The sequence below is a fragment of the Acomys russatus genome, chromosome 2, assembly GCF_903995435.1.
Source record: "Acomys russatus chromosome 2, mAcoRus1.1, whole genome shotgun sequence".
Classification (NCBI taxonomy): domain Eukaryota; kingdom Metazoa; phylum Chordata; class Mammalia; order Rodentia; family Muridae; genus Acomys; species Acomys russatus.
This window is the reverse complement of record NC_067138.1, coordinates 54,451,040-54,467,509: the sequence shown is the minus strand read 5'-3', so window position 1 is coordinate 54,467,509 and position 16,470 is coordinate 54,451,040. Positions and strand designations below refer to the sequence as shown.

General features: G+C 43.4%; 1 protein-coding gene across 1 annotated transcript in view; it reads right to left on the bottom strand.

The window, feature by feature from the left end:
* The window catches only part of Casp8ap2 (caspase 8 associated protein 2), a 41,568-nt gene extending 25,622 nt beyond the window's left edge, over window positions 1–15,946 (bottom strand). Inside the window, exons 1-2 of the mRNA XM_051161176.1 lie at window positions 15,813–15,946; window positions 3,197–3,279 (exon numbers count right to left, since the gene is read on the bottom strand). Of these exons, the coding sequence (XP_051017133.1) occupies window positions 3,197–3,251 (55 nt within the window). The 5' untranslated portion in view covers window positions 3,252–3,279; window positions 15,813–15,946. The remainder of the gene's footprint in view (window positions 1–3,196; window positions 3,280–15,812) is intronic.
* Window positions 15,947–16,470: the final 524 nt, after the last annotated feature.

Here is a 16,470-nt window from a genome sequence, read left to right as displayed (position 1 = left end):
CAAACAGAAACCAAAGGGAGGTATGTGAGAACAGCACTGAGAAAGCAAACCCTGATCATGAAGATAGCACCGGGCTGGAGATACCACTCAGTGGTTAAGATCACTGGATGTGCTTCCAAGGGATCTAGGTTGGATTCCCAGCACCTATATGGAGGCTCACAACCATCTATAACCGTCAGGGACGCTTACAGCCCATGCAGATACCAGGCATACATATAATACACATATACATACAGACAAAATACTCATATGCAGAAGATAAATGAATTAAAAAAGAGAGCTCGAAGTTTCTTATGCCCCCTTTTATCACTGCTATTTGTTGAAAGACAGATCTGCATTAGAGCTCTATGGGCAGTGACAACAGAAGGACATCTCTGCTAGGAATGTCCAACCTGGGGCCACAGGCCACATGCATTCTGGGCTAGCTATGGGTGCAGCCTGACACATTTGTAAGGGGCATAATCGTGTTGAAACATTAAGAGGTTAGAAGACAGCCTTTCTAGTCCTGCAGGCTTGAAAAACCAAAGGAAAGGCTCCAAGGAAAGAGGAAAACTAAGGCTAAGAGAGTAAATTCAGAAAACCAAGGAGGGGATTCCCAATTGTGCCTCAGACATCTGTACAACCTCCAAAGAGAACAGAACTAAAAGGCACCAAAAGCTAAAACACCTAGACAAAGGTTTTAGTTCCTCCCACACAGGGGAGGTGTAAGTGTAAATTCAGCCAAGTCAAATACCTCTTCAAATAAACAGGATGAGAACAGAATTCCGAGTCTCCACACAGTAACAGTTAGATGGTGACTAATGCAACCCAAATTTACTAAACCACAGCAGAGAAATAGAAAACCAGTTGGGACCAGGCATGGTGGGACAAGACTTTAACCCAAGAGCAGGGGTAAGCACACCTCTCTGAGTTCGAACTCTGGACAGTCAGAGCACATAGTGAGATGCTGTCTCAAAAGAACAAACAACCACACAAGAACCCATTGGCTGGGCATGGTGATGCACACGTTTAATCCTAGCACTCAGAGGCTAGCCTGGTAGACAAAGTAAGATCTTATCTTCAAGAACAAAACAGGTGAACCTATGTGAGTCCCAGGCCAGCCTGGTCTACAAAGTGAGTGCCAGGACAGCCAGGGCTCCACGAGAAACCCTGTCTTGAAAAACAAAAACCAACCAACAAAACAAATGAACAAATAGAGCCAACTGAAAACTTTAAAACAGAAGACTACATATAATAATTATATCATCAACACTGGATATGCTTGACTGTGAACTACACTGGTTAGTATACATTACTCATTTTCTTTTAAACCAAATCTGTAAACGAGAGGGAGGGAGGGAAGGGAAAAGCCTTTAAAAGTCCTATAGGGGATTAGAGAGATGGCTCAGTAGCTAAAAAGAAAAAAGAAAAAAGAAAAAAGAAAAAAAAGTGGCTACTCTTCCAGATGATCTGGGTTTGACTTCAGCAGCCACGTAGTGGTCCACAATCACCTGTATTTGCAGTTCCAGGGGATCTAAAGCCCTCTTCTGACCTCTGAAGACACCAAGCACACACATAATGCACATACATACATACAGGCAAAACCCACATAAAATAAACTGAATAAATCTTAACAAAATATTTAAAGAGCCCTACAGAATAATGTCAAAATATCACAAGATATAACTGGAATCTAGAAACAAACGGGATAAAGGGAAATTTATATCACGGTAATACTAAAGGAAGTCTAGCAATGATAAAGTTATCCTCTTAAATGCTTTTAATTTCTTTAACATAAAACTGTTTAAAGTAAAAGTTAAAGCATCATATTGTTGTGTACAAATTATAGGAATGTTCCACCACATCCTAGAATGGCATTTCCATTTTCAGTTAATCCATGACTATTAAAGTATCCCTGAACAACACTAAATAAGCATAACTTCATTTATTAAAAATATTTACCTCAAAACCAGAGAGTGTGGCACAGGCTTTAATCCCAGCCCTTGGGAGACAGAGACAGGCAGATCTCTAAGTTTGCTTGAGGCCAGCCTGGTCTACAGAGTGAATTCTAGGTCAGCTAGGACTACACAGAGAAATCCTCTCCCAAGAAAATTTACTTTAAAGTAACAAATATCTGTTTGGGATATGACAATAGATATTATGACCTTTCACATCAGCAAAATTGCTACCTTGATTACATTTAGAAACTTAAAAGCACATAGTAAGAAAAGTCAGCCAGGGGCTAAAGATATGGCTCAGTGGCTAAGAATACTTGCTTTCTTGCAGAAGATCCAAGTTCAGTTTACAGCACCCACATGGTGGATCACAACCATTAGCAACTCCAGTTCCAGGGGATCCAACACCCTCTGTGGCCTCCTTGTTCACCAGGCATGTGCATGATGCAAATACATACACACAGGCAAAACACTCATAAAGAAAAATAAACATAAAATACCTGTTTTGCTTTGTTTGTTTGAGACAGAGTTTCTCTGTGTAATAGCCCTGGCTTTCCTGAAATTCTCTTTGTAGACCAGGCTGGCCTCGAACCCACAGAAAAGATCCGCCTGCCTCTGCCTCTGCCTCTGCCTCTCTGAGTGCTGGGATTAAAAGCCTGTTACCACCACACCCAGCTCAAAATATCTTAAAAAAAAAAAAAAAAAAAAAAAGAGGGAAGAGAGAGAGGGAAGGATGGAGGGAGGGAGAAATAAAGAAGGAAGGAAGGGAGAAAGAGTAAAATCAGCTAGGTACAGTGATTTGTGCCTATAGTCTCGCTAATTGCTTGCCTGAGGCAGAAGGTTCACTTGAGCCTAGGAGTTTCAATCTAGCAGCAAAGCACAGTGAGAGCTCCTTAACTATACAAAAGGACAAAAATACAGCTAAGGAACAATATGCTGGGTAGCCAAGTAAATGGCCATGTGTTTGATTTTCAGCACAATAAAAGCAAAACAAAAAAACAAGAAAAAGTTTCATATTTACTAAGTACTCCCCATAGTCCAAATATTTAGCTGTTAACTCACATTAAAAAAAAAAAGTTGAGAACCATTTTCCATAAGAATAAGTAAACAATTTTACAACTGAGAGCAAGTGAGGTTAAGGCTATCACCTCGACAGAGTATGTGCCTAACATTTGAAAGGCCCTGGTTCTAGACTCCCAGCACCAAAACTTAGAAAGAAACAAAGAATAAGTAAATTCAGAAAGACAACTGAAAGTTCTTACCAGCATGGACATCAAACAAACCCGTTCCATCACCACTGTCATCATCTGCTGCCATGGTCCTATGTCCTTCTCATAGATGCCATCTGGAGTAATAAGCATAAAGATCCCCACCATCAGAACAGCTTCAACTTACAAAGCAATTTTCAATTTTAAACACACTGAATAACTTCATTCTCTAAAAAAAAAAAAATAGACCTGTACCATTAAAAAAATAGCCTAACATTTCCAGAGCACAAGTCTAAACACTAAAATGAAACTCTTAATTTGTTAGTATAGATAAGCCATGCACAAAGTAAATTACACTAATTTTATAAGATAGGCCAAAATACACTAGTATGTACCAGACCCTGAATTTGACCCCAATCACCTCAGTGGGTAAAAAAGAATCTCAAAGTACAAATTAACTTTTGCACTAAAATAAGAACCATCAACAATGAAAACAAATACATATAACAAGAAATACAAACACTATCCCCCACTGCTCAAAGCAGTGAAAAGCCAGACAACTTAGATCAGTCCTCAGGAGCAGGGCGTAGCATCACAAACATACCAATAATAAAGTGAAGCCCTAGACAATAGTTAGCACCACAAAAATAAATAAACAAATATGAAGGAAGCACACAGGACTGGGAAGAAACTGAGTAGGTAAAGCACCTGTCGTGCACACCTAATGACTCAAGCTCAATCCTGAAAACCCAAGTAAAGGCAAGAGAGAACCAACTCCATCAAGTTGTTCTGTGTCCTGTATAGGCTCTCATTAATATCACATGCACTTGCTTGCACTCACATCACACTTGAGCATACACACTCAAAAATATATATTTTTAAAAAGACACAAATGCATATGTATGTATACACTTGAACAACTTTAAAACAATCACTCGAGAAATTGATGAAAGGCACTTTTTTTACCCTTTACCTACTAATCAGGGGGTTGTGTGTGTCTATGCCACGGTGTACCGATAGAGAGGCCAGATGACAACGCTCATGAGTCTATTCTCTCTTCACACCTTGTGGAAGGAACCTCAGGGCTGAACTCGGGTCATTAAGCAACAAGCAAACTCAGACTTTTTCCTTTTTTAATTGCTTTTAGAGGGCCAGTGAGGGCTCAGCTAGTCAAGATGTGTGTCAGCAAGCCTGATGACCTGCATTTAACCCCTCAGGGCCCACATGGTGCAAAGAACCAGCTCCACAATACACTTGTGTGTGCATTGTGTTTAGAGCTAGGTATGATGCCATGAACCTGGAACTTGAACACTACGGAGGCTGAGACAGGAGGGCTGAGAGTTTGAAGGGCTACATGGCAAGACTATCTCAAAATATTCCAGCACTCAGGATGCAGAGATAGGCGGATCTTTGTGAATTCCAGGCCAGCCTGGTCTACAGAACAAGTTCCAGGAGAGCCAGAGCTGTTACACAGAGAAACCATGTCTCAAAAAAATAACAAACAAACAAGCCTACACACACACACACACACACACACACACACACACTGGTGTTTTGAGACAGGGTTCCTCTGTGTAGCCCTGGATGTACTGGAACTCACTCTGTAGACCAGGCTGGCCTCCAATTCAGAGATCTGCCTGCCTCTGCCTTCTGAGTACTAGGATAAAAGGCACGCACCACCGCTGCTTGCTAATAAATAAGCTTTTAAAATTATTTTTTAGAAAGTTTAAATTCAGTGGTAATGAAGGCAAGGCAAATGAAGAAAAGAAGTGTTATGTGTCTACAGAAGCACTGAAAGCCAGGCTTGGAGGCAGAGGTAGGTAGATCTTTGTCAGTTACAAACAGGAGAGGGAGAGGAAGGGAAGAGATAGAGAGGGAGAAAGAGGAGAAACAGAGAGATACCTTGGCAAGAGTCTAGGAGGGTCTTAGGGAGGTTACTATCATTGAGAAGAGATTAAAAATTAGCCCACCATGCCAAGCTGTTCTCACAAATATGGTTTATACTGCACACCTGCTTCAGACAAAGCCTGCATATGACCCACCCTACGCATTAAGTTTCTAGGGGGCTTTCCTTGTAGACATTTGTAGATATTTAACACATATGGTCACAAACTGAGTCTGCTATCACCTGGATCAAAACCTAGATGATTAGGAACTGCTTCCGTGCCTGAGCTACAACTCCCAGATGTTGGCAAAAAGGTATGTGGATAATGAAAGCACACACTGCCCACAGAAATTCACTGTAGATGTCGATGTACAATTCGAATCTCCATAAAAGGAAGGGGGTCCCCATGCAGATGTGTATATAAATACATACTCAGGAAGTTAGGCACACATACACTCTAACTCAGAATGGGCTTATGAACTGTGACTCCACCAAGGCTAAGGAGCAACTACTACCCTGTCCATACCCAGACACTTACCCTACGTGACTTCCATTATCACACTGCACACACCCATTCCTTTCCTTCTTACTGCACTCATTCTCAATCCAGTCAATTATGTCTTAACATCCAGTCTCAAAATCTGTCCCAGACTCTTTTTTTTTTCTTTCTATTTTTAATCTTTCAGGCTGCATCTATGGCTGCCCAGGAGGGGTGGTTTACAGTTGTCTTCACTGTTTTCTTTTGTATGGCTTCATTACAACAATTTCATGCATGTTTATCATTATACTTTGCTGATACTTACACCATTCCCTCGCACTCTCTAGTTCAAGGAAGCCCTAAATTTGTGATCCTTCTACCTCAGTCTCTTTATTAGCTGGTATTAAAGGGCTAAGACATCAAGCCAAGCTACATCCCCCCCCCTTTTTTTTTTAAATTCATTCACCTGCTGATGGGAATCTAAGCTAGTTTCCTAGTTTGGCTATTGTGAACAGCACTACAGCAAACATACTTTGACTCTTCTGGGCCCAGGCACGGTGTAACTAGATGATATGGTAGCCTTCAGTTTGAGGGGAACTCTTCCTATGGATTTCCATTGTAGCTATACTACATTTCCACCAGCAATGTATAAGGGTTCCTGCTTCTATTTCTTCTTGCTAGCATGTTGTTATTTGTTTTCTTTTTCCCATTTTTGAAGACAGGGTTTCTCTGTGTAACAGCTCTAGCTGTCCTGGAACTTGCTCTGTAGACCAGGATAGCCTCGAACTCACAGAGAAATGCCTACTTCTGCCTCTCAAGTGCTGGGATTAAAGGTGTGCATTAGCACCTCCTGGCTCTGAATTTAACTTTTATGTGGGTTCTGAGTATCCAAACTCTGTTGTTAAGCTGTGGGGCAAGCCACTGTCTGAGTCATCTTCCCAGGCCCTATGTCAAGTCTGACAAGGCTGAGGTGGAATTCAACTAGCATGTTCTCCACCTCAATCTGTCCTACAGGTGGCTTGGAGGGAGCTAGTCTGTCTCTCAAAAAATAACACCTGGAAAGTCAGTGAAAACTGGTAGGGACTGAACTGAAAGCACGGGTAAGCATGAATCAGTCCCACATTGGCATCAGTTTCGAGATGTTTGGGTGCTGTTGGCTACTCCCTCGACTGGGTAGGAGTCGTCCTCCCTGGATGTTGGCTTAAGAGACTCCCACAATATGAAGCCAACCTCCATCAGTCTCTCCCAATCTTGTTTTCACTGTACAGATGGGTACAAAAATCCTCCAAGATTCCTTCAAGTTCCCCACTGGCTTGCCTACTGGACAGCTTGAGCGTGTTAGAAAGTCAAGTGCTTAGTAAGAGAACCTTAGGTCTCTAAAAATAAAAAGTACTCCCTGGGAAGAACTCTAAATTATAATACCATCCTTCAGTTCGTTATTCTGTAAATTAGAGGAAAAATACCCTCTAAAATTCCCTATGTCTACCTTTTCTTTTGCCTATGGGATCATCTAGGTCAGTGGTTCTCAAGATGTGGGCCGCAACCCCTTTGGGCTAACAACTCTTTCACAATGTTGCCTAAGACCACTGAATAACACAGATATTTGCATTACAATTCGTAACAGTAGCAAAATTAGTTATGAAGTAGCAATGAAAGTAATTTTATGGTTGGGGTCACCACAACATGAAGAAAGGTATTAAAGGGCTGCAGCATTAGGAAGGTTGAGAACCACTCCTCTGTATCTGGCTAAACACTACAGGATGGGCCCAGACTCCAGCTGTAACAGACTTAGGTGTGTCTAATCCAGTTTATTTTAAAAGTGTTTAATTTTTGCTCAAGCTTCAACTAAATATTACAGAGTAGGTAAAAATAATAGCTAGTACACCTCTAGGTGAATAACCGTATTTGGAGGTCTACACTGAGGTGGTCAGAGGAATTAAAGACAGGGTATCTTCCCCCTTGTCCCAGGGAACTGTGGGGCATTTCTAAATGCCCTGTGGCTGTGGAAAGCCACCTACTCTTGTTGAGGAACGCCATGGTAATGCCACTGAGAGGGCTCTAACCAGTGTCCAGTCTGCAAAGAGAAGGGTCAACAAAGAGGAAAAGGTCCCCCACACCTCCAAATGAAGCAGGTCAAGCAAGGCCTCTGACATATCCTCAGATGGAGTAACCGGCAAAAGAGTCGGAGTCAGACTCTGCTCAAGCACCAACAAGCCCTGAGGACCAGATCTTCAACTGGCCTTGGCAGCAGAAAGTGATTAATTCTGGCCACCACATAGTCTTACACACCCAAATGGAAAGTATAACCCAGATTAATATGATCAGTATAAATGGCTCTTTAACAGTCCTCAGACACTGTACTTAACCATGAGATGTTAGCTGAACAACTATTTCCCACTAATGATTCTCCTTCTGAAAACACTATTTCTAGAAGAGCTAGCAGATGAGGCCCTGTATCCTAACCAATCATATTCCCTGATTAAAGGAGGTAGCTAGATATCCTGTTGTCAAACTTACAGATGCTAATAGCTAGTGATGTCCAACAAATGAAATCTTGATTTCACTCAGGTTGGGCCCATACTGTCCACCTCTGCTGGACATTACAGCTGGTATGTGGGCTGAGGTATCTCTTACTGGTAAGGCACTGCCAATACACCTCTACAGAATTCTGATAAAGTTTACTGATACACAGTCCAGTCAACTACAAAATTGTGTCTCACCCTATTAAACAAGAGACCAGGAGTTAAACAGACTCCCTGGTAGGCAAACAGATAGGGAGCAGGGCCACAAGGTAGGGAATAACGGCAACGAATTCCCAAGATGGCCAGCTTCTTCAACCTCCTCACTTGAGCCGGGCCATCAGCAGAGGGGCTGCTAACAGCTTTTGTCTCTGACCAGCAGCTCTTCTGCTGATGAGTTCAAGATCCAGACCAGGACATGCCACAGTTACGGACCAATCAACCATCCTGTCTTCACACTGACCAACCTACAAGTTGGTCCTCTTCAGAGGCTTTAAAGCCTTTGAAAAGAGCCTGGGTTTCTCAGCATCCTCAGTGGCCGGCTCTGCTCTGCAGAGGGCCGTTTCCCTATGTGCTGCAGTGCGCACGTTTCCTTACCCGCAATGCACACCATCCTTCAACTGTGTCTTCTGTCTACAATGTTTAAGCTTTTCCTGTGACTACTGTTGTGCTTCAGATTTTCCTGCCTTTTACTTCTTTAACCTCCAGGAAAACCAAACCTGATCGTTACCCCTACAGTGTAGCAGTTCCAGTTCTGATGTACATTATTTAATTACAGATGTTTCCTCAAACTTCCAAACTAGGAAATCCTTTCTGTCTCTGCATTTTCTACACAGAAACTAAAGTCTTGTTATGTCTAGCCTGCTTCACACCATTAAAAGAAAACAAAAACAGTTGAGTTCAGTGAGCTTCCCTAGCACTGAACTCAAGTGTTTCCGGAAGTGCTTATCTTTAGTGACCCCTTCACATTGCCCCTCTTAATCTCATCTACTACTGAGAGACCAAAAAATGCTGTCAATATAATATATAAAGTTACGGTCACATAGTATTCTTCTCAGGTTAAAATGTTGCACCACTGGGTATATGGCTCAGTGACAGAGCACTAGCTGGTCTGGGTTCAACAGCACTGCATGAATAATCTGCACCACAGCAGTACTGCCCAAAGCACACAGCACGGCCGCACACGGCGACAAAGCACACAGCACAGCCGCACACGGCGACCCTGACAAAGCACACAGCACAGCTGCACACGGCGGCCCTGACAAAACACACAGCACAGCCGCACACAGCGACCTGAGGAAGAATCTGGACTTGCATAACTAAAAATAAAATTTAAAGACATCTTAGATTTCCTAATAAATACCTCAAAAGGTATATTCTGCCTTTTATAACCATCAAATTGGAATCCAGAAATTCAACTACAAATTTTTTAAGCTTAAAAGGGGGGGGGCTTGTATCTGTATTTAAACGTGCATGGGGGGGGGGGGGGGGAGGAAGTGCGCAGGACTGACAGGATAAGGTGGCTCAGTGGCAGAACAAACATTCTGCAAGCACAATGCCCTGGTCTCAATCCTTAGTACCAAAAACAAAACAAAAACTAAGAGAACATCAACATATCACACTGGAGCAGGAATGGCTGTACGTACAATTTCTAAAGGATTATATGTTGTCAATTTCCTAGTGCAGCAGGCAGCATGTCTATCGCATAACTCCAGAGTGTCTTACTTTGGTCATTCCGCTCCCTTTAGAACAATGATCCCCAGCAGAGCAACCACAGAAGAAATGACTTTTATTTACAGAAAAGAAGTAATCTTCCTCCCCTTATCCAGCAACACACTGAACTCATGCACTCAGCAACGTCTTTAACCTGCTTTAGTGTACATGTGTAGGTTACACATATGCAAGTTGATGTGTGACCAGAGGGCCATGTTAGGTGTCTTTTCCTTCTTTTCTTTTTTTGGCGTTTTGAGACAGGGTTTCTCTGTGTAGCTTTGGTTGTCCTGGACTTGTGTTGTAGACCTGGCCTGGAACTCACAGCAATCCACCTGCCTCTGCCTCCCTGAGAAACTGGGATTACAGGTGTGTGCCACCGTGCCCGGCTTTTGGGTGTCGGTCTTACACCTCTTCACCATATTTTCAGACAGGGTCTCTGTATCTGCTCACTGATTTGGCAAGATTAGCTGGCCACCAAGTTGCAGGTATCCACCTGTCTCTGCCTTGCTGGCACTCATACTAGAGGCATGTGCTGCCTGGTTGGTCACATGGGCTCTAGCGATCTGAACTCACACCCTCATGTTTAATAAGCAAACAATGTATCGACTGAGCTATCACCCCAGGTCCCTTACTTGCTTTCTTAGACAACAACCTATATCAGAAACCTGGAAGAACTTTTTTTCTTTTTCTTTCTTTCTTTTTTTTTAAAGATTTTCTGTGTGATCATGCTGAAATACAAACACACCTTTAATCCCAGGAGACAGAGGCAAGCAGATCTCTGAGTTCAAGGCCAGCCAGGTATAGAGCAGTTTCAAGTAAAGAAAAGCTCAGGTCCAGATGTGGTGGCACAAGCCTTTAATACCAGCGCTCAGGAGTCAGAGGCAAGCAGATCTCTGAGTTCTAGTCAGTGCTGTTCAGGCAGTTCAGTTGAGACAGTGAGTTGAGGGGCAGCGCAGTGGAGTTAAGTTCATGGAATTCAGAGGCAGTTTTACAAGGAGAGTCTTAAAGAGACAGGTTGAAGACAGAACAAGGCAGAGAATGAGAAGGAGCCAAAAGACAGAACATATTACTTAAGTTAGTATGAGGCCAAGTAGAGGAATTCAGTCAGAACCTGAGAGAAGCCAATTTGAATCAGTCAGCTAGAAGAGGAGTTTTGAGCCAGAAGAGCAGAGTTGAACCAGTCAACCAGAGTTCAGAAAGAAATAGAAATGGTAAACGTATTCAGCAGTGTAAGTCTCAGAAGCTGAAAACATTCTAGGTCTAGATTAGATTGTACGGAGGCTAGAAGCTTCCAGGACTAGGCCTGGGTTAGCAGACAGAGGCAGTAAGCCTCAGAGACAACAACTACATCAGGTAAATAAAAGTTACTTTGATAATTGATCATTTTTACTTCAGATGCTTAGAAGACTATTTTTAAACCAGTGTTGCTGGGGATAGAGATGGCTCAAAGGCTAAGAGTACTTGCTGCTCTTGCAGAAGAACAGAATTCTATTTTCAACACCTACATCAACACCTCACAAGCACCTGTAACTCCAGCTCCAGGGGATCTGGCACAGGCCCTCACGTGCACATACCCACCCCACCCCCACACAGACATATACAGTTTCAAATAAGAATGAAATATTTTAAACAAGTGTTGTCAAGTAGAGCTTCCTATGACAGTAAAAATGCTTTGTGTTCCCCAATAGAGTATCTATAAGCACATGTAGCCATTGATATATGAAATATGCACAATGAGATTGTATACATTAGTTTTCTATTGATGTTTTACAAGTTATACCAAACAGTGGCTTGAATAACAAGTTACTGTAATAGCTCTAGAGGTTAAAAAAAAAAAAAATCTTACTGATCTAAAACCAAGCTGTCACCAGGGCTGCGTTTCTACGGAGTTCTAACAGGCTATTCACACTTGCCGGCTTCTAAGAGCACCCGCATTCCTAGGGCTGCAGCCTCCTCTCCCTCCCTTCAGAGCCAAGGGCCTGCCACCCCTTTTCTTCTCCAGCCTCTGCTTCCATAACTACATGTGTATGCTAGCCTCCTGTGCTATCTCTAGGCTCACATGGACATTCCTAGCGCTTCTCTTCCTATTTCTCTCTCATCAGAACCTGTGATCGCTTGGATAATAGAGGGTAATTCTCCCCACTTCAAAATCCTTAGTCAGGAACGGAATGTAGCCCAGTCAATAGAATGCTTGCTTATCAGGCACAATGATCCCAGCACGCAAGGGCTCAGCTACTTCAAGGCCAGCCTGAGTACATGTGACTCTGCCTCAAAGCAAACAAAATCCTTAACCATATCCCTAAAGCCTCTTTTGTCATATATGCTTACATAGTCACAGATAGCAGGTATGTAGATAGCCATCTTTCAGGGCCATAATGAACTGGATTTTCAATTTCTCTTTCTTTCTGTCTGTCTTTTGTTTTGTTGTTGTTGTTGTTATTTTGTTTTCAAGACAGGATTTTTCTGTGTAGCCCTGGCTGTCCCAGAACTCATTTTGTAGACCAAGCTGTCTTGGACTCACAAAGATACACCTGCTTCTGTCTCCAGAGTATTGGGATTAAAGGTATATGGCACTATTGCCCAGCTAAATTTGTGTGTGTGTGTGTGGCTTGCTTTTTAAAAAAAATATTTTATTAATTTATTCATATTACATCTCAATTGTTATCCTATCCCTTGTATCCTCCCATTCCTCCCTCCCTCCCATTTTCCCCTTACTCCCCTCCCCTATGACTGTAACTGAGGGGGACCTCCTCCCTCTGTATATGCTCATAGGGTATCAAGTCTCTTCTTGGTAGCCTGCTATCCTTCCTCTGAGTGCCACCAGGCCTCCCTATCCAGGGGATGTGGTCAAATATGGGGCACCAGAGTTCATGTGAAAGTCAGTCCCCACTCTCCACTCACTGTGAAGAACGTACTGTCCACTGGGTAGATCTGGGTAGGGGTTAGAAGTTAACTGCACGTATTGTCCTTGGCTGGTGCCGTAGTTTGCACAGGACCCCTGGGCCCAAATCTGTCCATCATAATGTTCTTCTTGTAGGGTTCTAGGACCCTCTGGATCCTTCTATTTCCCCATTCTCCCATATGGATTGAACTAGAAATGATCATGAGTGAGTTAACCCAGAAGCAGAAAGAGTCAAATGGTATATACTCACTTATACCTGGACACTAGCCCAAGGGGCATGTCCCACAAAAGTCTTCACTCACCAGGAAAGTGGGTCAGAGGGGAGGACATCCTATTGGGACTCTAAGTGAGAGAAGCATGCCCAGCTAAATTTTAAATAATGTATTAAAATAACAATAATGTAACAAGCAGATACCAGTTAGACCACAAATGACCTGAAGGTAGGGACTGGGTTTCATCTACTCAATATATACATGTAAACACCCCATCACCCACAAAGACTAAAGGAGCCAGAATAGACTTTACATGCATAATTTACTTTTATGATAACTTCACTGGTCTCACTTATGACATACTTAGTCTCATCTACCACGAAAAAGTTCCATCTAAAGTATTCTGGCTGTTAGAAAGTAAGTAACAAAACCATAAATGCCTTTGGGTACTTACACAACTGTGTAAGTAATTTCCAAGGATTATGAACTTAGATATTAATATCTTATCTTCAACTATTTGCTCTGACATAAATCTCCTCCCTGGATTAACTGCTGATGTGGGGAGAACAGCACAGGACATAACAGGGGTTTTCCATTTGTCCTCATTTATTGCCCTTTGTCTCTTTCTTCCTTTCTTTTTTGTTTTTGTTTTTGTTTTTTTTTTTTTTGAGACAGGATTTCTCTGTGTAGCCCTGGATGTCCTGGACTCACTATGTAGATCAGGCTGGCCTGAAACTCAGAGATCTGTCTCTCTCTGCCTCCCAAGGGCTGGGATTAAAAACATGCACCACCACTGCCCGGCTCATTCACTGCCATTTCAATGTGCTTTATCTACCATTGCTTCTCCAAATACATGCCCAAACAATGCTCATTAATTCTTCTACAGAGGCGCTGCCCTGTATCAATTCTTGCTCAAAAACCTTCTCATAACTTGCCAACATCTAGTAAATTTTGCCCAAATCCTTTACTTTGATTTAAACCGGCACCTTTCTAGCCACGTTTATTATTTCCAAAATTCTGAGGTCTGATTGTATTAGGATCCTGTTTGCAGACAGATTTCCCAACACCACTTCCCCAGATCTACCCTCTACCAAGTCTACCTATGAGTTCCCAAGAGAAGTCCAGGTACGAACGTTCACAGCTTAAAATGTGTGAGAGCGGCATCAGAGCGAGCGTGAAGACTGCAGAGGACCAAGAAACTGTTTATGCGTTTAAGATACCTGGACTCTCTCCAGTAGGGGACTGACCACTAAGATTCTAAAGCAGAGGCGAACATAATGAAATCCACATTTCAGATGCTAGTGGACAGAAGATATCATCCAAGTGTGATGCACAGCTCTCATCTCAGAGCTGGAAAGCTGAATCAGCAACCCCAGGGAGCTCCTCGCTCAGAACTTAGCAAAAACAAGACAAAGTATAGCTCGGAGAGATTTCTGTGGTAAAACAGCAGTGCTCCATGCAAAGCTAGTCAAATGTCCACTCTTCCCAATTTGAAATTTTCTTTACACACAATAACCTGAGCTATCTTTATTTTCATTTATTTATTTATTTTTGATTTTTCAAGAGAGGGTTTCTCTGCATGATAGACCTATCTGTCCTAGACTCACTTTGTAGACCAGGCTGGCTTCGAATGCACAGAGATCTCCCTGTCTCTCTGCCTCCCAGGGCTGGGAGTAAGGGTGTGCGCCACCATGCCCAGTCTCTGAGCTCTCTTTAAAATATACACATATTTGTATTTATGTATTGTGTTTGTAGGGATTTGTTCTCTCCTTCTACCATGTGTGTTGACCTCAGTCCGCTTGTCAGGTTTGGCATCAGCCATCTCTCTACTGGCTAAGTCTTACCCACCCCTGAGCTGTCTTCAAAATACCAATCTGACCCCGCTCTTCCTGTGCTTAACAACCTCTGGGTGCTTCTTGCTGATCTTAGGACAATGAACACATTCAGTTAACCATTCTGCTGAGGAAGTCCAAATTTTCAATTCAGAAAAACATACATTTGAAGAGGAAAAGAATAGGCAAAAGCAAAGAGAAGCAAGTCTAGTTCTAGACTCCGAGGATGAGAAAGACAAGCATGAAGAACAACGTATATTGCACCTTTACTCGGAGTCAAGTGTTGACCTAAATGCTTGAAAGCATCGATTTTCTTTAAATTACCCTGAAGTTCCTATTAGGTCTATATTATTCCTTACCCCACTTAAGTAGGAAACTGACAATGCCAATCAGAAAATCTGCACTGGCCAACAGCTAGAAAGTGGAGAACTGGGATTAAATTCCAGTCAGATGACAAAAATCAAGAACATTCCTTAAAATGTCAATCTCTAGGCATACCCTGTAAGACGGCAGGAAATACTATGAAAAACACAACTTGGAGTATGGAAATAGATCCCAGCAGTCTTGTCTAATGGCCTATTCTCTTCCAAAGAGGACCCGAAGCTCATGGGGACAGGGCCGTAAGGAAAAGGTTTAGTGCTGGTGCTGTGGAGAGCAGAGAAAAGAGCAAGAAGTCCAAAAGTCAGAGTCAAAGCCAAGATGATCCTGAAGTACAAACGCTGAGGTTTCTGCGAGTTCTACATTCACACCGTCGCGACCATGTCAGAGATGGTTTAGGGACTGCAGAGACCAACACAACTTCTCTCAAGGTACTAGCTTGGGAGCCAGGCCATGTCAGTGAGCACCTGACACTAGGGACAGCCCTTGCTCTACACTCAACGAAAGCTCGGGAGTAGGGACCAAGAAGACTTGGGTGGGGGAGGGGAGGGGCGCACGGGAGACCGGGCGAAGCTCCGTGTGCTCGCCCCAGCGCCCCCCGAGGCGCTGCAAGGGATCCGTCCTCGGGGACAGCAGCTGGCTCCTTGTGAACCAGCCAGGCACAACCCTGCGCCCACAGCCCAAGCCATGTCCCAGGCAGCCACCCGCAGCCTCTCTCCAGCAGCCCCGCCACAGAGCCCCAGGAACTTACCCGGCCGGCCGGCCAGCCCCGCACAGCGGTCGCTTTCAGGACGCCAGGCGCTCCGCGGTCTCCACCAATCCCAGCCCGCAGTAAGGACGCCAGGGCGGGACCGAGCGCTGGCAACCAATCAGATAAGACGCAAAGCACGTCTCGCCGCACACAGCCAGTTCCCGCCATTGAAGGCGGAAAAAAAATTCCAGTTGGCGCCAAACTCTGGTACTCTTCTGTGGCTCATAAGGGAAATGGGCGGGCGGTGACCCCAGAGACAACGGGGCGGGACTTCTCCGCGGAAAAGACGTCATCAGAGCGGAAGTGAGGCGAGTCTGGGAAACGCTAATGAAAGGGAAAGTAAGGATTGAGACTCTTAGCTCTTTTGGCTGAGAGCAGGTAGAGGAAGCGTGATTATTAGTTCTTCTTCTTTTTTTTTTTTTTTTTTTTTTTTTTTTTTTTTCGTGACAGGGTTTCTCTGTGTAGCCTTTGCTGTCCTAGACTCGCTTTGTAGACCAGGCTGGCCTCAAACTCACAGCAATCAGCCTACCTGTGCTGGGATTAAAGGCCTACACCAAAGGCCCTGCTTAGTTTTTTATTCTAAAGATTGTGTCTGCTGCGCGCTAGACAGCTCTGAGAGCTAGCTCTTAGATTCCGTCTTGAATGGTAAATGTAACAC